General features: G+C 38.8%; 1 protein-coding gene across 1 annotated transcript; it reads left to right on the forward strand.

The window, feature by feature from the left end:
• Window positions 1–7,365: 7,365 nt before the first annotated feature.
• Window positions 7,366–17,113, forward strand: LOC140754713 (collagenase-like). The gene is made up of 6 exons (XM_073089771.1): window positions 7,366–7,394; window positions 14,342–14,603; window positions 14,975–15,242; window positions 15,333–15,422; window positions 15,881–16,065; window positions 16,957–17,113. Exons 2-6 carry the CDS (start codon window positions 14,403–14,405, stop codon window positions 17,056–17,058), a joined length of 846 nt encoding a protein of 281 aa, XP_072945872.1. The 5' UTR covers window positions 7,366–7,394; window positions 14,342–14,402; the 3' UTR covers window positions 17,059–17,113.
• The last annotated feature ends 4,119 nt before the right edge of the window (window positions 17,114–21,232 follow it).

Below are 21,232 nucleotides of genomic sequence, written 5' to 3' on the forward strand. Positions count from 1 at the left end.
TGCCTACGTTTCCTATATCAATAATGTAGCTACTTAACTTTTGTTTGAACCATAACAGGAAACGTAATTATCTATAATGTAATTTCTTACTATACGGATATACGCCTAGCCTGCCAAGTCTCACTACTGGACTTTCACCTAGACAGAGTATATTTGTGACTTGTTTTTGAAATATCTTCCTGTATTCTGATTCTGGCTCAGATTTTTCAACCGGTTTTTCTTCATCTTCCTCCATGATCAACTTTTTTCGGCAACGTTTCGACATGATAATTTTCAACATAAAGACAGCGGTCCTACTTCGTCGCTACCCAGCCTCGACTGCGTTGCACAACACTAACCACGTGAAGCTAGCGTGGGGTGCGGTACGAGGTGCGTGGGGAAACGAGGCGTTCCCAACCTCGTTCCGCACTGTGTTAGCATTATTATTTGTTCAGTGCGGTACGAGGTCTAACAAACCCGACATTAGGTTGGTGTACCATAGAACTAGGAATTAGTAGCACATCACAAACATATAGTTATCACTCTCCTACACTGAACCAGACGGAAGTTATGCCTCTCGCACCACAGAGAAGTTAAAGTTTTTTCTTACCGCTATAACGACCAGACATGGACGAGGTGTTTTAAGCCGCGTTCCGCAGCTAACGTGTTAATGGTGAAAAGTGTAGTTAATTTATAATATACAAATTATTTTGAGAAATTAGAGATCCTGGGATTGTAATCACGGTTTAGTGACCCTGAGGGACTGATATTCAAATCACTAGGCTACTGTTTTATTTGGTAAAAATCTTACATAATTCATTATCGTACCCACGGCACTTGGCTTGTACCTTTTTTTTATAATATAGGAGTAGCAGACGAGTCCACCTGATGGTAAGTGGCTACTGCCGCCCATGGACATCTGTAATCAACCCCAGATAGGATTAGATATTCCTATGAGGTCGGCCACAGATGCGCCGCTACCCCTGAGGACTAAGCTGGAACGCCTCGGAAAAGTCTGTCTCCCTTACCACACCCTTCAAACCGGAACACAGCAGCGTCTTACATTGCTGCGCCTAGCATCAGGTTATCATCTAGCTAGCATCAGCAAATGCCATAGCATTGCGCCTATTATGTTGAAATATAAAACCTACTGTATATATTTTGAAAATATTCTATTTATTATTGGATTACCTAATAAATAAATGAATATACTCGTAAATAGAAATTGGTGGTAATACTACTGTATTCTACAAACTATTACAATTTAATCCGCTATCAACCTCGATTCAAGTGTAACATAAACTTCAGAATGACTTTAAACCGAATAAAATCAATACGGGGTGGAGGGGGAAAGAATATCATGAAATATCAAGGAATGCGTGTGTCACCCCACCCCGCACTTCACCCCGTTGTAATTGATTTTCACCCTCTTGAGGAATGCACCCCATGATATGTGTTATTTTGAAAAATAAAGACTTTTTGTATTCATTTTGGTAGTTATTTGTGGTTTGACACGAAAGGCCATCTTTACCTATTTCTGTCATAACAGCAATCTTACATAATTCATTATTGTACCCACGGCACTTGGTTTGTACCTTTTTTTTATAATATAGGAGTAGCAGACGAGCATGCAGTCCACCTGATGGTAAGTAACTACTGCCGCCCATGGTTATCTGTAATCAACCCCACATAACATAAGTTATTCCTACCTGAGGTCTGTCACAGATGCGCCGCTACCCCTGAGGACAAAGCTGGAACGCCTTGGAAAAATATGTCTCATTTACCACACCCTTCAAAACGGAACACAGCAGCGCCTAACACTGCTGTTATTAGGCAAAAATAGGTGTAGCGGTGGTAGCGCCGGAGTCGAACCACAAAGGGTTCTACCACCTTCAAACAACCACTACCACTATTTATAAGGTTTTAGATAGGTGGTGGAAAGGGACCTTAAGAAAGACACAGGGTTGCACATATGTCGAGTGGAGGGGAGGGGGTTGTAGGGTAAGTATTGCTTACGTGGCTACTGTCTGCGATGGAGCGAGTAGGTCGAATGTATCCATGCGGAATTTTAATTAAGTTCCGATGTTCCCATTTTGGCAATTCACGTAAATTGTAATTACGAATTGATGCTTTATTTATTTTTGGCACTCATTCTGTAGTCGACTAATTGCGAGGACAATTACATTATTGTGAAAATTGACATACGATTCTAGAATTCGAATTCGAATTCGAATCCTACGATTTATTAAAGTTACTATTTGAAATTAATTATGACTTAATTTGAAGAAGTAGAAAGTCAGAAGTAGGTGGTCTCTGGTCAGTCGCAATCCTTGTATAACAAGAGACGGATAGTACCCTGGCAATTGGTCCGCAACCTTCTCTCCCTCTAGTCAAGGAAACCGACAACAGTGACTGAAACTATCTCGCCCTTCTGGCCCTTGTTCTTCTTGCACGGCTGAGCTTTAGGATGGCCACCCAAGCCCGGTAAAGATAGAAAGGACGCTAGGGCCACTAGTAAACTATTCGCAAAAGTGCCCTGCAGCGGGACAGTAATAGGTTAGCGATGACGCAGAGCCCGATCGGGGCATCGCGCTTGGAGGACTCCGGTTGTGTTCCGTCGGCCAAAGATTCGCCGCTACCCCTGAGGACTAAACTGGAACGCCTCGGAAAAGTATGTCTCCCTTACCACATCTTTCAAACCAAAACACAGCAGTTAACAACGCTATTATGCCGTGGAGTTGAACCACAAAGGGTTCTACCCCCTCCAAACTTAATCACAGATGCCCATGGGTAGTAGGTGCCACTTAAAGCCGGGTAAGTTGCATTTTCAGTTAATAAAACACTTTTCCTTATAAAACACTTCGCGAAGTCTCACAAAAGTAATCCGATTAAGCAAGGCGACTCATTGTTGCAGGAAAATTGAATTTTCTTTGAGAGCTGAAGTATTTTAAAGTCACTCTGTCATTATCTGAATAAGTTAATTTAAATATTTCATTTTGAACTAGACTTAACACCCGGAATTGTCTACCTTGTTAAATTTTGATCACGTGCCTATTTTAAGTCATTTCTAGTATAGTCCGCGCCAAACTGCTAGTCCGCTCTGACGTTGTTGTGAGCAGATGTAGTCATACAATTTGCTATGGCGACGCGATTCATTTGTATATTCAGAGCGGACTAGCAGTTTTACGCGGACTATAACTTAGATTACTGAGTGGAGTTGATTATAGATATGTCATTTTGAACAAGGGTATCCCGCGGTATTGTATACCTTTTTATATTTTGATCACGTGACTATTTTAAGTTAAATCTTATAACTTGGATTATTGACTGGAGTTGATTATAGATGTCTATGGGCATTAGTGGTCACTTACCACCAGGTTGACTGTATACTAGTTTGATACATCTATATAAAATTACATTTGAACTGAGAACCACCTTTTTTGAAGGCGGTTAAAAATGAAGTTCTTTTATTAAGTACTTATTTTTTAAATACGTTTCTTAAAGAAACTAATATTTAAATCAGTACGATTAACATAATTTAAGTTGATGATCTATCTTTTGGTACTTTATAGTCAGAAATTTTCATACAAATTAGTTATAATTAAAAAAAAACTAAAAACCACGGTAAAATCGCAGAAGGAAAATCCTTAATCCTTAACCCTTAGGTACCCTTAGGTACAGGTCAAGCTAATAAAAGCGTGTTACTAATTATTTTAAACAAGATAATAGTTTCCGTTCTCCGTTGCCAATGCGACCAGTGCCTTAAAGCTTACCAAAGCGAGTCATTGTTGCAAACAAATTCAATTTCCCATAGTTCCTCATTGCGTTCCCATTGTACCGTTCAAGTAGTATACTACTGTAATAATGGGCTTAAACTGGCTATTTTTAATAGAACTAAAGTGGATAAGAAGCATTTTTGAAAGCAGGTAGCTTCGCCCGGGATCAGAACCGGGAACCATCACTTATAGCGTGAAGCGTTGTGGTTCGACTCCGGCGGCACCACCGCCACACCTATTTCTACCTAATAACTGCAGTGTTAAGTGCTGCTGTGTTCCGGTTTGAAGGGTGTGGTAAGGGAGAAAGACTTTTCCGAGGCATTCCAGCTTAGTCCTCAGGGGTAGCGGCGCATCTGTGGCTGACCTCAGGTAGGAATATCTAATCCTATCTGGGGTTTATTACAGATGTCCATGGGCGGCAGTAGCCACTTACCATCAGGTGGACTGCATGCTCGTCTGCTACTCATATATTATAAAAAAAAGTGCGCCTTGTCGTGGTTGGGGTTCAGTAGTCCGTTGCAATTCAGCAGCGGGTGAAGCTAAAGCGCTCCAGTGGTGGTTGGTATACACTGCGTCTGCCCCGTATCAGACGGCAGTAATATCTCGACGATATATCGATAGACCGGGCGGGGATAGATCGACGATAGATCGGGCGGCAGCGCTATCTGTAGTTGTGGATCTTTCCATAACGGAGGCATTGGCGTAGGACACGGGGGTGTCCTACGTCAAAAACACCATTAAGCTTCGAGGTGGCGCGCGCGGTGTTCCCGCGTGCTCCTCAAAGATGAGCGGATGGAGTAGCTCCAACTCCATCCTGAACCGAGACGGGCCCGGACGTAGGCAAACGCCGTCGGGATCGCGGACGAGTGCTATTAGCGTACCCGTGGTCCCGACAAAACACACACATACACACACACACACACACACACACACACACACACACACACGCATTAGTCCAGCAGGAAATATCTTTTTGTGTATAATGTTTTTGTACCGCAATATAAAATGTATAGTGGCAGCATTCGGGGAGCCTTGAACATCAATTCCCGCATAACATCTCAGGGAAATCGGGGCGGCTGAAAATCAGCGCAGTTCTGGATTTAGGTCCTGGGTCTGCATCAGCTAAGCCGTTTCCATTTGCTCTCAATATGTAATATTCCAAATTATTTGTTTACTTGTGTAACTTCTTGAGGCAATAATAACAATAATAATAAACCATTCTTATTCTTATTCTTATTCTTAAAAAACGACCAGAGGAACACTGTGGGGTTTTAACCGGTTTTAATAAACGACGAGTTGTCGTATCGTGTCGGTCTAATGGTTTGGATGGATCTTATCTATGATCGGCTTCTGGTAGAAACCCAGTTCTATGTGCAGTAGTTTACAAATATTCATGGATGACAATGACCAGTAAACATCAGGTGGACTGCATGAATCTGAAGTGCCACTGCATTGGCGTTGATAGATATCTACTAGCTGACCCGGCAAACGTTGTTACCATATAAATAAAAAAAATGTTAAAGGTGAACAACCCTTATCACTTAGGTATGAAAAATAGATTGTAGCCGATTCTCAGATCTACTGAATATGCATATGAAATTTGGTGAAAATCGGGAAAGTCATTTCGGAGGAGTACGGTAACTAACATTGTGACACGAGAATTTTATATATAAGATAATCTAACCCCAATAGATTCGGAGTTTTACCTGAGGTTTGCAGGAAATGAGTTGCTACTCTTAGGGATTAAATTAGAATGTTTATCAGTCCCTTACACCTTGGGGTGAATGCGACACTATCTCACCTAGACCTCAGGGGTAGCAAGGTATCCTTGCTCAACCACAGGTGGGAAATCCAATCCTATTTACCAGTGATTACAAAAATAAAATTCATGGGCAGCGGTCACATACTATCAAGTTACTAAAACTTGAAAAACAAACGGAAGTTTACGTAAAATTCCTAAAAAAGAAAACATCGAATCCTTTATAACATTTGAAGGAATTTCGTCAAAGAATTTCATTCATTCATTACCAGCTATTTAATTAACTGCGTTCATTCATTCACTTTTTCACCATTCATTCTTTGTTTTTGTTCGAACAAGTTTGTTCTGTTCTTAGATGCCTCACCTGACTTGGTAAGGAATTATAACAACGGAAATGACGTTGTAAACAAAAAGGGAGAAATCTTAACGGAGTAGGGTGCCAACATGTACACCAATGAGTGGGATATTCCTATAAAACAGATTGAAGATCACTTGACAAATCTATTAAATGCTTTAAAGTAGATAGGGACACATTTGTAGCAATTCTTTGGACCTCAAATGACATTTAATCATCATTAACCCATTACTGTCCCACTGCTGGGCACGGGTCTCCTCTCATAATGAGAAGGATTAGGCCATAGTCCACCGTGCTGGCCAAGTGCGTATTGGTAGACTTCACATACCTTTGAGATTGTTTTTTTTTTTTAAATCTCTCAGGTATGCAGGTTTCCTCACGATGTTTTCCTTCACCGTTTAAGCTAGTGATAATTAATTTCTAATGTAATACGCACATAAATTTGAAAATCAGAGGTGCCTGGGATTTGAACCTCGGTCCCCTCGATCGCGAGGTCGTGTTTCTTAACCACTAGGCTATCACTGCTGACATTTAAAGAGTCTGTAAACGTGCGTGTTTTTTTAAGGAAATGGTAGATCAATAAAGTTTTTCAGAAATTATATGCTTCCTTGCGTTAAAAGAAGAGATCCCAAAGCCACGCAGGTCCATATTATTTTAAACGACATTGCCACCTACAGCATGCAGTCCACCTGTTGGTGAGTGGCTACTGTCGCCGATGGACATCTGTAATCAACCCCAGATAGGATTAGATATTCCTACGTGAGGTCGGCCATAGATGTGCCGCTACCTGTGAGGACTAGGAACGCCTTAGAAAAGTATGTCTCCCTTACCACATCCGTCAAACCAGACCACAGTAGCGCTTAACACTGCTGTTATTAGGTAGAAATAGGTGTGGCGGTGGTGCCGCCGGAGTCGAACCACAAAGGGTTCAACCACCACTCCCGGAGCGCTATGACATGGGGCTCTTCAAAAAAGGTGCAAAAAAAGCTCTCCTTTAAAGCCGGCGATGCATTGGCAACTTCTCTGGTGTTGCAAATGTCCATAGGCAACGTTAACTACTTTCCATCACGTAGTACGTCTGCTTTATCGTTAGGTTCAAATATAAAAAAGTATTTATTTATTAATTGTAGTAAAAAACCAGTAATTATTTTATCAGTGCACATCCTGTCCCACACAATCCTCACAAAATATGGCACCCCTACAGTCAGGGGTTCTACAGTTAATTACATTAGCGAGATATGCGAGCCGGTGCGCACGCGCCGCCACACGTGTGCGGCATCTGCGCTTTGTAAACATACGCCAGGGGTTCACAACTGTTGGCCTGTTTGCTTTGTTTTTGAGAACTGGTTTGAGGCGGAAGTGTGTTGAATTTTGTGGGTTGAAATTGTTGTTGAAATTGTTTATGGGGCTTTCATTTGGCTGTATTTTAAGATTCCACTGCTGGACACAGGGGGGTTACTACCATCTACTACCAACACTATTATTTTAATCATACATTGAAACTTCGTACCACGACCTCGTCAAAGTAAGATTGTTTTTATAACATTACAATAAACAGTTTTGTATTATGTCGGTCGAAATTATTCATTATTTTATTGCAGGAAATTTAACTTTTTAAGCAAAATATGACATGTTCAGTTGGTTTTATACAATGGATAAGCGAAAAATAAATAGGGTTTGTTCAACTGCGTATGACGGAATATTTTACTGTTTTAAGGAGGTTGTGGTCCGAAACAAAATAATGTTAATGCAATATTGAAATAAAACTTTCCTGAACTATGATGATTTTTTAAAGATGGTGGTAGGCCTCCAGGTCTTTCACGTTTTTTGGGAAACTGTGTAGATTAACGTGGCATATGAATAAAGCATAAATATATTAAATTAAATAATATTTACAGAGAAATAATTAGTGCGGTTGGTTGCAATCCACACAAGTAGACTTTTTAAGCTTTTAAGTATTAGGTAATAGAAAACTTCATACCTAGAATTAAAAAAAATGAGTTGTCGCATGATCGTGTCAGCAGAAATCTACAAGTTGGCGATTGACTGACTTGAAAATGTAAAATAACGTTGTATTTTTATCCAAAAATGTTTTTGAACACTTATTATCCGAAAAATTTCAAGATAAATATCTAACCAAGCCTAAGAGCCGCGGGACTGGGTCTATCTAGTATTGTTATATTCTCTTATATTTAAAAAAAAATTAACAAGAAAATACAACCGACTTCTATGTCACTACAAAGTAAAAAAAATGAAATAAATGTTGGTTTAGTACATTAGACCCGCGTGGCGGAGCGGTCACCATACCGGTCTGACACGCAGAGGGTCCCGGGTTCGATCCCCGGCCAGACGGATATCTAAATGATGAATTTAGATTTCTGTTTCTGGGTCTGGGTGTTTGTGTATTTGTCTATGTGTGTGTCCATGGCACCCACGATACAGGGAATCCTAGTGTGGGGCTGTGAGTGTAGAAAGCGTTTGTTTAGTACATATTTCTGAAGTCTGAATATGCATATAAAATTTGGTGAAAATCGGCAAAGCCGTTTCGGAGGAGTACGGTTACTGACATTATGACACGAGAATTTTATATATAAGAAAATCTCTATATATATAATTTTTACCTAAATTATTATATTCTTTCGGTATGTATGCATGTATACCGAGGTATACTTAATTACAAATTACTAACTTTATCTGTTAAGAATTGACAAATTACACCTATTTCTACCTAATAACAGCAGTGTTAGGCGCTGCTGTGTTCCGGTTTGAAGGGTGTGGTAAGGGAGACAGACTTTTCCGAGGCGTTCCAGCTTAGTCCTCAGGGGTAGGTGCGCATCTGTGACCGACCTCAGGTAGGAATATCTAATCCTATCTGGGGTTGATTACAGATGTCCATGGGCGGCAGTAGCCACTTACCATCAGGTGGACTGCATGCTCGTCTGCTACTCTCATATTATAAAAAAAAAATACGTATTACTAACTTTATCTGTTAAGAATTGACAAATTAACTTTCATGCTCAAATGACTTTCATACTCCACCCATTGAAGTGGAGGAACCATTATATTTAAATCATTCCATAACAGGGTTGCCAGCTTTTTGTAATATAGAAGTAGCAGACAAGCAGTCTGTTCGATCATTGACATCTGTGATCAACCCAGACAAGATTAAATTTCTATCTGAGACCGGCCACATATGCGGCGCTACCCCTGAGGATAAATGAATTCCTAAAGTAGGTCTCCCTTACCACACCCTTCAAACCAGAACACATAGTTAGGATAGTAATGGGTTGATGATGATGAAATACAGATGTCCATGGGCACCATCAGGGCTGCGTGATATTTTTACTTAAATCTACAAAAACATACAAAAATATTACACAGTGTAGCAACCACAATCAAGTAGGTAATAAGTGATACTGATAATGGTTTTCCACTTTATCATTATCACAATTAACATTTTTAACCGACTTCAAAAAGGAGGTGGTTATCAATTCGGCCGGTATCTTTTTTTTTATGTATGTACACGAGTTACTCCGCCTTTAGTGGATCGATTTTAATAATTCTTTTTTATTGTATAGAGACAAGCTGGAAGTTGGTCCCATTTAAATATGGTTAGGATCCACCGATGGGTTCTGGAGAAAATGAGGGGAACTCTTCCACCCATATAAATATAACAGCCGTAACTTCGCCGTTTATGAACCTATTTTAATGCCTTTAATGTCGTGTGTGGACTATTGCTACAAGTTGGTCCCATTTAAATTTCATGAGGATCAGAGTGGGTTCTGGAGACGAAATATATAACTCCTCAACCGATGGGAATAATTGAGTTTTGTTTGAAGATATTTGGTGTAGGTTCTAATGAAATTGCAAAGCCAGTTCATCATTGACTATTTAAGGGTCTGATAATGTGGCTCGGAGACAAAATATGTAACTCCTCAACCGATGGGAATAATTGAGTTGTGTTTGAAGATATTTGGTGTAGGTTCTAATGAAATTGCAAAGCCAGTTCATCATTGACTATTAAGTTAGGGTAAGTTGGAACATATAAGACAATATAAAACTAAGCGAACAGGGCGCGGCAGCGCCCTGCGAGCGGGCGGTTCCAATCAATGTAAACTCAGACCTTACGAAGGTAAGAAGGTAAAAACGTGATCATGAATGAAGATTCATGATCACGTTTTTACAATTTTATATTGTATTAATATAAATGTTAGTATGTCATCTCTAAAAAGGGTGAAAAATTTTTTTAACAAAAAATACAACCGACTCCTATGTCACTACAAAGTAAAAAATAATTGAAGTAAATGTTGGTTTAGTACATATTTCTGAAGTCGGCGCTCAATATATTTCGTTGGATAAAATGTTATTTTTTTTTGTCAAAACACACTCTTTATCGGGTATTGAAATCTCATTACCTTGTTAATAGGTATTATTAGGTAGAGACTAGGTGGACAGTAACGGGTTGCTGATGACTGCCGCCGACGTATATCTGCAATCAACCGCAGATTAGATCAAAGTTCTACCCGAGACCGACCACAGATGCGCTGATACCCCTGTGGACTAAGCAGGAATGTCTCAGAAAATTATCACCCTACTTCCACCCTTCCACACAATTCAAAACCAAAACACAGCGTTTAACACTGCGGTTATAACAGAAATAGGCGTGGGGGTGGTGCCGCCGGAGTCGAACCACAGAGGGTTCACCTTCTACTACTCTAAGACTATCTAATGTTGACACAGGCCAAAAAAGTGGTCACTTACTATCAGGTAAACTGCTTGCTATTTCCATACGTCATCATCATCATCATCAACACATTACTGCCCCACTGCTGGGTACGGGCCTCCTCTTAGAATGAGAAGGATTAGGCCATAGTCCACCGCTTCAACCAAATTATTGTCCTTATTAATTATTATTAATTATAATAAATATAATTTCGAGGGTGGTAGAACCCTTAAGGGTTCGACTCATTTATGCGTCGAACTAAAACGATACATTTTATGCTCTTAATAATCCGAACGAAAAAATCATCACATACCAAAACGACGCGTAAATCCAACTCATCGGCATGAAACGACAATTCAAAGTTTCAAGAGCATGGGAGAGGTACAATTACTGGTACATAAGTATATTTTGAGAGAAGTTCAAACTATATCATCGTACAAAACTTTGTACTACTACTCTACTACTTTACTACTAATGATAACTACGTAATCATTAGTTTGATTTAGAGAAATAATAGCTGACCCGGCGAACGTTGTGTTGCCATATAAATAAGAAAAATGTTAAGGGTGAACAACACTTATCACTTAGGGGTATGAAAAATAGATAGTAGCCGATTCTTAGACCTACTGTATATACTTATAAAATTTGGTGAAAATCGGTAAAGCCGTTTCGGAGGAGTACGTGTACTAAAATTGTGACACGAGAATTTTATATATAAGATAACAGAGTTCTTTCAAACAGGCGCGATCACAGCATAAGATTTTTCGGGTCACAGGAACTTTAGTTGAATTAGACCACTTTCTTCTAACATAAATGCATATACGAGTAGTTTTAAATGCATATTTTAGTATTTATTGTAAAGTCTGGCATAGAGCCATGAAGAGTTTGTATCGTTTGGGAAAGGTTTTCGTAAAGGGAAATGTATCGTTTTAGTTCGACGCATAAAAAATTCTCAACGGAACTCGTGATTACCTTAAATTATAGAAAATCGACTGAATGTTGCTTGCCATTCTGGTTGGAAGGGTTTATTCCAGCTACTAAGCTGGAAGTATTCCAGAAGAAGAGGCGCATTGTGGCCGAACTCAGGTAAGAATATAATCTTATATAGAGTTATAAGCAGATGTCCATGAGCGGCAATAGTACCATCAGGTGGACTAAAAAATTTGACGTTCACTCATCTAAATGAACAAAAAATCACTAAATTCGGTTTGAGCGTCATGAAGCTTAAGCTTCACAAGTTTCGTTTATGGAGAAGAAACGACGTAGGAAACTGCATGAGACGTATCTTAACATAATATAATATTTCTTACAAGTTATATTTTAAATTAATGTTTTTAAGGCAAAAATATCTTGAAAAAATCACATTTAATCGCATTATACATTCGCTTTGCTTATAGGAAGGCAGTTCAAACGAATCTTGTACCTTGGGCCGCATTTTAGGGGGCGGTAAAACTTTTACCCACTTTTCTAAACTATGTATATAATTATTATATCTATTATATTATATTTCTTAAATTTTATATTTATTATAATTAATAATAATTAATAAGGACAATAATTTGGATGAAGCGGTGGATTATGGCTTAATCCTTCTTATTCTAAGAGGAGACCCGTACCCAGCAGTTTTTCCCCATGGAAAAAAAATTGACCAAGTGCGACTCGGACTCGACTTGACCTTTTTGGGGGGTCATAACCGGTGACCCCCTGGGGCCGCACCTGCTTTCAAAAGATTAATTAATTCACATTGTGAATCACCGCTTAACTTTTGTCATCGTTAAATAATAGTAGTTAATAAATAATAATTGATTAATATTCAACAATTGGACTTTATTGCTTTTCTCTCAAAATTTCAAACTATTTAATATTTAAAACATTATTTTAAGATATTCTTTCCGTGCTTATAACAGACGCTCATACTTACGATTTTTTATCGTTATTAAAATATTATATATGCTTTAGCCTTTGTACATCGTAGATAGTATTTAAGATTCCCTCGAGTTCGGAATTAACGAAAGTTGACTCTATTCCATGGATTGATAATTGAAATGAAATGAAATATATTTATTATGTGCCTACGGAGGCACTTACAAATTGTCTTACAATATTTTTTTTTAAGTTACTACCGGATCGGAACGCGACCTCAACTACGAAGATATAGTAAGAAACTTAGTAGGTTTGTCTATTTTTCATAATAATTACTACTTACTCTATTTTCGATTATCGATGTGAAGACTTATGATGACTAATATTCAGTTGATGTCAGTCATCAAATATTTGAATTTGATCGAACGTTTGACGTTGGATTACAAAGATGATAATGATTATAAGTGATGATATGATATGATATGTCAATTTAAATTACAATTATCAATCATCTGATATAATCACATTTATCTAGAGCTTCCAACTAGTAATTAATATTTTACTAATAGAACGTAACGAAATAGATAACAATAATGTAAATAAAATATTAATTGTCACTTTTAACATACGTTCCGTATGTTTCAATATGATTTCAGAAGATGATGATGATAATTCCTTCACCGTTGTAGCACGTGATAATTAAGAAGTGGAAAATTAGAGGAGCTTGAGATTTGAACTCCCCGATTGAGCGAATAAGTTTCTATCACCACGCTGTTATTGCCTTTTAAGACTGTCACATCTACTATTTAAGAGCTATTAAGAGCTGGCATTAGGTGGATTGCATGCTCATTTGATACCTTAATCTTTAGAGTAGTTATTCACTAATTATTATGAAGGCAAAATTGGACTGCTTAAAAATATAGCCCTTTTTTGTTATCGAGGGGGACACCTTCATCTCCGGGATCTCCAAAGGAACGCAACCGGAGTCCTCTTAGCGCGGTGCCCCGTCGAGCTCCGCCCAGGTGAGCTTGGCGCTCGCAACACCTTCTGGTGCTTACGACGGTATGCGACCACACATAGGTACCGTTGTCCTTCCCGGGACCGCTGGCTGGGCGGTTCGAGCTCCCACTCTTGTCGCCCGCAACCCCGGAAGCCCCTTTTTAGTCGCCTCTTATGACAGGCAGGGGATACTGTAGCCCTATTCAAGTCCCGGAACTACAGGGATAAAAGAAACGGGTTTGATTGTCTTGGTCGGGCTGATACTGTGCGCTCACTCCCAGCCAGTATCCCACTACTGCCCGATATGTGGACTTTTGGCTGCTGCGTTTTCCCTCTGGCCCGGTTCGCCCTTCCTTAGTTAACCTGCATCCCCCAGATTCCTCCGGGGGATCCATATTAATACCAGGCTTAGTGTGGACGTCCAGTCAACATGGGCCACACAACACCAGGACTCCCGATATCAAACCATACTCCGGTTCCGACCTCCGAGTACCCGGATTACAAGAGACACCACGCTCCCAGTCTTAAAAAAAATATAGCCTAGTGTTACTTCAATTTGGATGAATCCAACGCTACCCCATATGTTGAAATTGGTCAAGAAGTTTGGGCTAAGCGGCGTAGACTGAGACATATATACAAAAAATCGAAAGTCCAAAAAACATTACCTTCCACAGTCTGATAAAAAAGGCATTATAGATGATGAGACAATTTTTCTGTAATTTCACGTTCTCTTAACAATTTACCTTAAAAATGTTAAAATATTTTTGGGTCTAAGGAACCCTGTTAAAAAACAAATAGAAGATATAATTTGAGATTAATATAATAGATAAACAAAAAAAAACTAACGTTCGATCTTGTCTGATAAATTTAATCCTGATATCTAACAGTACAGGGATATATAAGGTCTAGAAAATAGCACTGAAGCATTCAACGTTGAAGCCTTCCACGATGAGACCGTTCCTAGTTGTCCTGGCGCTTGCGGTAGCAGCATCAGCTGCGCCTCAATATGAGAAAATCTTCTACAGCTACCACGAAGAGATCGGTATCCCCGAATACGCTCGCATCACGGCTGCTGAAGAGGCCATGGACTTCGATGGAGCTAGAATCGTGGGTGGCTCCAACTCCAACGTTGGACAATGGCCCTTCTTTGTAAGTAATAGTTTTAACTTATTCCCTTAATAGCATAAATCCAGTTATCAATTTCGTTAGAGCATGAGCATTGAAGGTAGTAGAACTCTCTGTTGTTCGACTCCAGCTGAACCACCGCCACACCTATTTCTGCCTAAAAACAGCAGCGTTAACCGTTGCCGTGTTTTGGTTTGAAGGGTGTGGTAAGGGAGACATACTTTTACATCAGGTATACTACATGCTCTTCTGCGAATCATTGAAAGCTTAATTAGCTTAATAACCAGTAATAGAATCGTTTATCATCACATAGACTGAAAACAATTGTTTGATGACAAATAAACATTTTATCTGTAAACTGTTTGAATATGTTCTGAAGAAATGTTTGCACACAGGGTGGTTTGTTGATCCAATTGACGGACGGCCGTCAGTCCGTCTGCGGCTCCTCTCTCCTGTCCAACACCCGCGCTGTCACGGCCGCTCACTGCTGGAGACACCGCAACCTCCAAGCTCGGCAGTTCACTGTCATACTCGCCTCTAACCGCCTCAACTCCGGCGGCACCCGCATCGTGACCAACCGTGTGGCCATGCACGGCAGCTACAACCAGAACAACCTCAACAACGATATCGCCATGATCACTATGAACCACGTTGGCTTCAACAGTAAGCATTTTCACAATGTGTTCAATTTTTAATTGATTGAGAATTATCGGTTACCTTAAAAATGGATACTCAATCGCTATTTTTTTCTAGACAACATCAACCGCATCAACCTGCCTTCTGGATCCGCCAGCTACGTCGGTACTTCGGCTGTCGCCATTGGCTTCGGTCGCACCGCTGACGGTGAGATCATTTTACAATACGATTCGAACACGTTCGAAGTGGCTAAGACATATGTAGTCCCAATCCCAATGTCAGCACATTAATTGACCTCTATCGCTTAAAGACATTTGTAACCAAGTCTTGACAACTAAGCTAGTCAGTGGTCACTTCGCTTCGCGCGCTTTCGCTTATTCTGAATAAGCGATCGTACAAAATTGGTTTGAAATCCAACAGCTGCATAATAATATATGTGACTTTATTCACAAATCAATGAATAAATAGACTATGAACATAGACGCAATGTCCCACATCAGTTTCTCACAACTCAACTCAAACTTTCCAAATCAGAATATGGAATTAATTTCAAATAAGAATTAGTTGTGATGATGGAGCCAACCAAGGAAGGGTTTTTAGATAATCCAATAGATAGTATAATTGTACCTTTGTTTATACCATATACTAATAGTTATTATTCTCAGGTGCTGCCGGTAATAACAACAACAACCTTCGCCACGTGACCCTGCCGGTCATCTCCAACGACGAGTGCCGCAGGACCTTCGGAAACACCGTCATCGCTTCCACCCTCTGCACCAGCGGCGCTGGTGGCAGGAGCACTTGCCAAGGAGACTCCGGTGGCCCTCTTAGGATCAATGGGCCTATCCTTGTAAGTGCCTTAAAATACTATGATTTTTGATTTAAAAAAAAACACTTTCCACACTTACAGCCTCACACTAGGATTCTCTGTGTTGTGGGTGCCATGGAAATACAAATAAGATATAAATAAGATATCTAAATTCATTATTTAGATATCTGTCTGACCGGGGATCGAACTCAGGATCCTCTGCGCATCAGACCGGTATGGTGACCACACAACCGCTCGGGTTGTCAAACCACGGCGGGATTTTTATACTAAGGAGTTTTTAACAACCTCCTGAGAGTTCTCACAATGAAAATTTTAAGGTCGTATATTCTGCAGATTAGAAGCAGGTTGGTAGAATAATAGAGAAAGAGAGTATGTTTCTCATCGCATTGACCTTCGCCCTTAGAGGAAAAAAAAATTAATTTGATTTCTGATTTTTACAAGTATCTAAATGTGACCTCTGTGGTATTACTTTTTACAATTATAATTACTGAATACATAAAATCTAAGGTAATAAAATACACCATAAACTAAAAAAAGAACTTATTTACAAAATATACAAGAAAACTATAAATAAAATAAGTCATCTAAAATTGCCGTGTGAGGCATGGTTCCCAAAACGCTGGGCGTTTCCTTGTTTTCATCTGTGGTTGAATTTATCCAACTATTTACACCTATTTCTACCTAATAACAGCAATGTTAGGCGCTGCTGTGTTCCGTTTTGAAGCGTGTGGTAAGGGAGACAGACTTTTCCGAGGTGTTCCAGCTTAGTCCTCAGGAGTAGTGGCGGATCTGTGGCCGACCTCAGGTAGGAATATCTAATCCTATTTGGGGTTGATTACAGATGTCCATGGGTAGCAGAGGACTAAAAAAAAATACTCCAATTTGTGCCTAACTTAATACTACTTCTTCCAGATCGGTGTGACTTCCTTCGGCGGCAATGGCTGCCAGCGAGGCCTCCCCGCCGGCTTTGCCAGGGTCACCTCCTTCGTGTCCTGGCTCCGTGCCCGCATGTAAACAGCATACCTACTTTGGTTCCACATGATATGTAACTTGTTGGTGCTTAAATAAATTCTTGCACAATAAACGTTTTGTTTTTAATGTGAACTATTTTATAGACACCGCAGCACCTATTTCTGCCTAGAAGGTGGTAGAAGCCTTTGTGGTTCGACTTTAGAGGGTAGCACCGCCACACAAAGGGTTCTACCACCTTCGACGATCTTCGATCAAATGACGTCTAAAATAGACATCATAAATCTTTATACAACTGTTTATTATTGCTTATTATTGAAGCGTTGAGAAAATAAGGCCAGTATATATAGCATTTGCTACCAATAACTTACACATATTTATACAATTTTCTTCTTTGTACCACGCTTTTATTACCTTGACCTGTTATATATATCTGTTATATGTATCTGGTGGGTATGTAACGGAATCTTTGAACTCAATGTTACCATTCTCCATTAGGGTCGTCAGGTTTAACGATTTTTCTCGAGCGACTTTACCATACACACCATGAGGTGGACAACACAATTGATATTTCAATGTTATACAGAAATTTGGCAGGACACTGTGGTTTGACTCCGGCGTCACTACCGTCACATCTTTATCTGTCTTATAACAGCAGTATTAAGCGCTACTATATTCTGTACCCTTACGATGAGTTTTCAAAACATCCCACAATTTTACGTTATGTTTACCCACTCTATTATTCTGTTTAGTTTGCTTCAGTAGACTGAGTAAACGTAACAATAAGTAAGTGCTCAAGTCTTTTTGTCTACTTCACATGTTCGAAAAAAAGAGAGACAAAACATAGTTAGTGACACTATAGTTCTGATACAATCCGCTCGGGGCGCTGATTGGAAATTTTATGAGCAAATACGCAAAAAAATACCAAAACAGTCATATTTGTCAAAACGTAAAAACTCATGGTAAGGGTACTGTTGTGAAGGGTGTGGTAATGGAGACATACTTATCCAATGCGTTCCATATTAGTTCTGAGGAGTAACAAGGCATCTGTGGCCACTTCTAGGTAGGAACCTAATCCTATCTGGGATTGATTATAGATGGACTACATGCTCGTCTATTATTGCTATAATGTAAAAAAATCGACGACCATTAAGATATTTATTTTATAGAGTACAACTCACTTACATAAGAAAATACATTTTTAAATAAATACATCAAGCATCGGAACAAAACAAAATTCTTGAGATTTTACAATTGTAGGTAGGATTGCATTATTAACAATAATAATAGTGGAATATTACAAGGTATAGTTAACAGTTTAACAATATACATGTGGGTAAGAATCAAAAATGCTTCTTTATTAAGTATGGTTGAATGAATGTATGAATGGTTGAATGAATGAATGAAGATTCATGATCACGTTTTTACAATTTTATATTGTATTAATATAAATGTTAGTATGTCATCTCTAAAAAGGGTGAAAAATTTTTTTAACAAAAAATACAACCGACTCCTATGTCACTACAAAGTAAAAAATAATTGAAGTAAATGTTGGTTTAGTACATATTTCTGAAGTCGGCGCTCAATATATTTCGTTGGATAAAATGTTAATTTTTTTTGTCAAAACACACTCTTTATCGGGTATTGAAATCTCATTACCTTGTTAATAGGTATTATTAGGTAGAGACTAGGTGGACAGTAACGGGTTGCTGATGACTGCTGCCGACGTATATCTGCAATCAACCCCTGATTAGATCAGAGTTCTACCCGAGATCGACCACAGATGCGCTGATACCCCTGTGGACTAAGCAGGAATGTCTCAGAAAATTATCACCCTACTTCCACCCTTCCACACAATTCAAAACCAAAATACAGCGTTTAACACTGCGGTTATAACAGAAATAGGCGTGGGGGTGATGCCGCCGGAGTCGATCCAAAGAGGGTTCATCTTCTACTACTCTAAGACTATCTAATGTTGATACAGGCCAAAAAAGTGGTCACTTACTATCAGGTAGACTGCTTGCTATTTCCATACGTCATCATCATCAACACATTACTGCCCCACTGCTGGGTACGGGTCTCCTCTTAGAATGAGAAGGATTAGGCCATAGTCCACCGCTTCAACCAAATTATTGTCCTTATTAATTATTATTAATTATAATAAATATAATTTCGAGGGTGGTAGAACCCTTAATGGTTCGACTCCGGCGGCACCACCGCCACACCTATTTCTACCTAATAACAGCAGTGTTAGGCGCTGCTGTGTTCCGGTTTGAAGGGTGTGGTAAGGGAGACAGACTTTTCCGAGGCGTTCCAGCTTAGTCCTCAGGGGTAGCGGCGCATCTGTGGCCGACCTCAGGTAGGAATATCTAATCCTATCTGGGGTTGATTACAGATGTCCATGGGCGGCAGTAGCCACTTACCATCAGGTGGACTGCATGCTCGTCCGCTACTCTTATATTATATATATATATATATATATATATATATATATATATATATATATATATATATATATATATATATATATATATATTAAACTTAAGAAATATAATAGCAGAGGAGAAGAAACGACGTAAGAAACTCCATGAGACGTATCTTAACATAATATAATATTTCTTACAAGTTATATTTTAAATTAATGTTTTTAAGGCAGAAATATCTTGAAAAAATCACATTTAATCGCATTATACATTCGCTTTGCATATAGGAAGGCAGTTCAAACGAATCTTGTACCTTGGGCCGCATTTTACGGGGGCGGTAAAACTTTTACCCACTTTTCTAAACTATGTATACAATTATTATATCTATTATATTATATTTCTTAAGTTTTATATTTATTATAATTAATAATAATTAATAAGGACAATAATTTGGATGAAGCGGTGGATTATGGCTTATCATCCTTCTCATTCTAAGAGGAGACCCGTACCCAGCAGTTTTTTCCCCATGGAAAAAAAAATTGACCAAGTGCGACTCGGACTCGACTTTTGGGGGGTCATAACCTGTGACCCCCTGGGGCCGCACCTGCTTTCAAAAGATTAATTAATTCACATTGTGAATCACCGCTTAACTTTTGTCATTGTTACATAATAGTAGTTAATAAATAATAATTGATTAATATTCAACAATTCGACTTTATTGCTTTTCAAAATTTCAAACTATTTAATATTTAAAACACTATTTTAAGATATTCTTTCCGTGCTTATAACAGATACTCATACTTACGTTTTTTTATCGTTATTAAAATATTATTTATGCTTTAGCCTTTGTACATCGTAGATAGTATTCAAGATTCCCTCGAGTTCAGAATTAACGAAAGTTGACTCTATTCCATGGATTGATAATTGAAATGAAATGAAATATATTTATTATGTGCCTACGGAGGCACTTACAAATTGTCTTACAATATTTTTTCTTAAGTTACTACCGGATCGGAACGCGACCTCAACTGCGAAGATATAGTAAGAAACTTAGTAGGTTTGTCTATTTTTCATAATAATTATTACTCTATGTTCGATTATCGATGTGAAGACTAATTATGACTTATATTCAGTTGATTTCTGTCATCAAATATTTGAATTTGATCGAACGTTTGACGTTGGATTACAAAGATGATAATGATTATAAGTGATGATATGATATGATATGTCAATTTAAATTACAATTATCAATCATCTGATCTAATGACATTTATCTAGAGCTTCTAACTAGTAATTAATATTTTACTAATAAAACGTAACGAAATAGATAACAATAATGTAAATAAAATATTAATTGTCACTTATAACATACGTTCCGTATGTTTCAATATGATTTCAGAAGATGATGATGATAATTCCTTCACCGTTGTAGCACGTGATAATTAAGAAGTGGAAAATTAGAGGAGCTTGAGATTTGAACTCCCCGATTGAGCGAATAAGTTTCTATCACCACGCTGTTATTGCCTTTTAAGACTGTCACATCTTATTTAAGAGCTATTAAGAGCTGGCATTAGGTGGATTGCATGCTCATTTGATACCTTAATCTTTAGAGTAGTTATTCACTAATTATTATGAAGGAAAAATTGGACTGCTTAAAAATATAACCCGTTTGTTATCGAGGGGAAACCTTCATCTCCGGGATCTCCAAAGGAACGCAACCGGAGTCCTCTTAGCGCGGTGCCCCGTCGAGCTCCGCCCAGGTGAGCTTGGCGCTCGCAACACCTTTTGGTGCTTAC

This window comes from Epargyreus clarus, unplaced genomic scaffold (genome assembly GCF_041222505.1).
Source record: "Epargyreus clarus isolate Ecla_fem2 unplaced genomic scaffold, WU_Ecla_fem_2.2 ptg000031l, whole genome shotgun sequence".
NCBI lineage: Eukaryota > Metazoa > Arthropoda > Insecta > Lepidoptera > Hesperiidae > Epargyreus > Epargyreus clarus.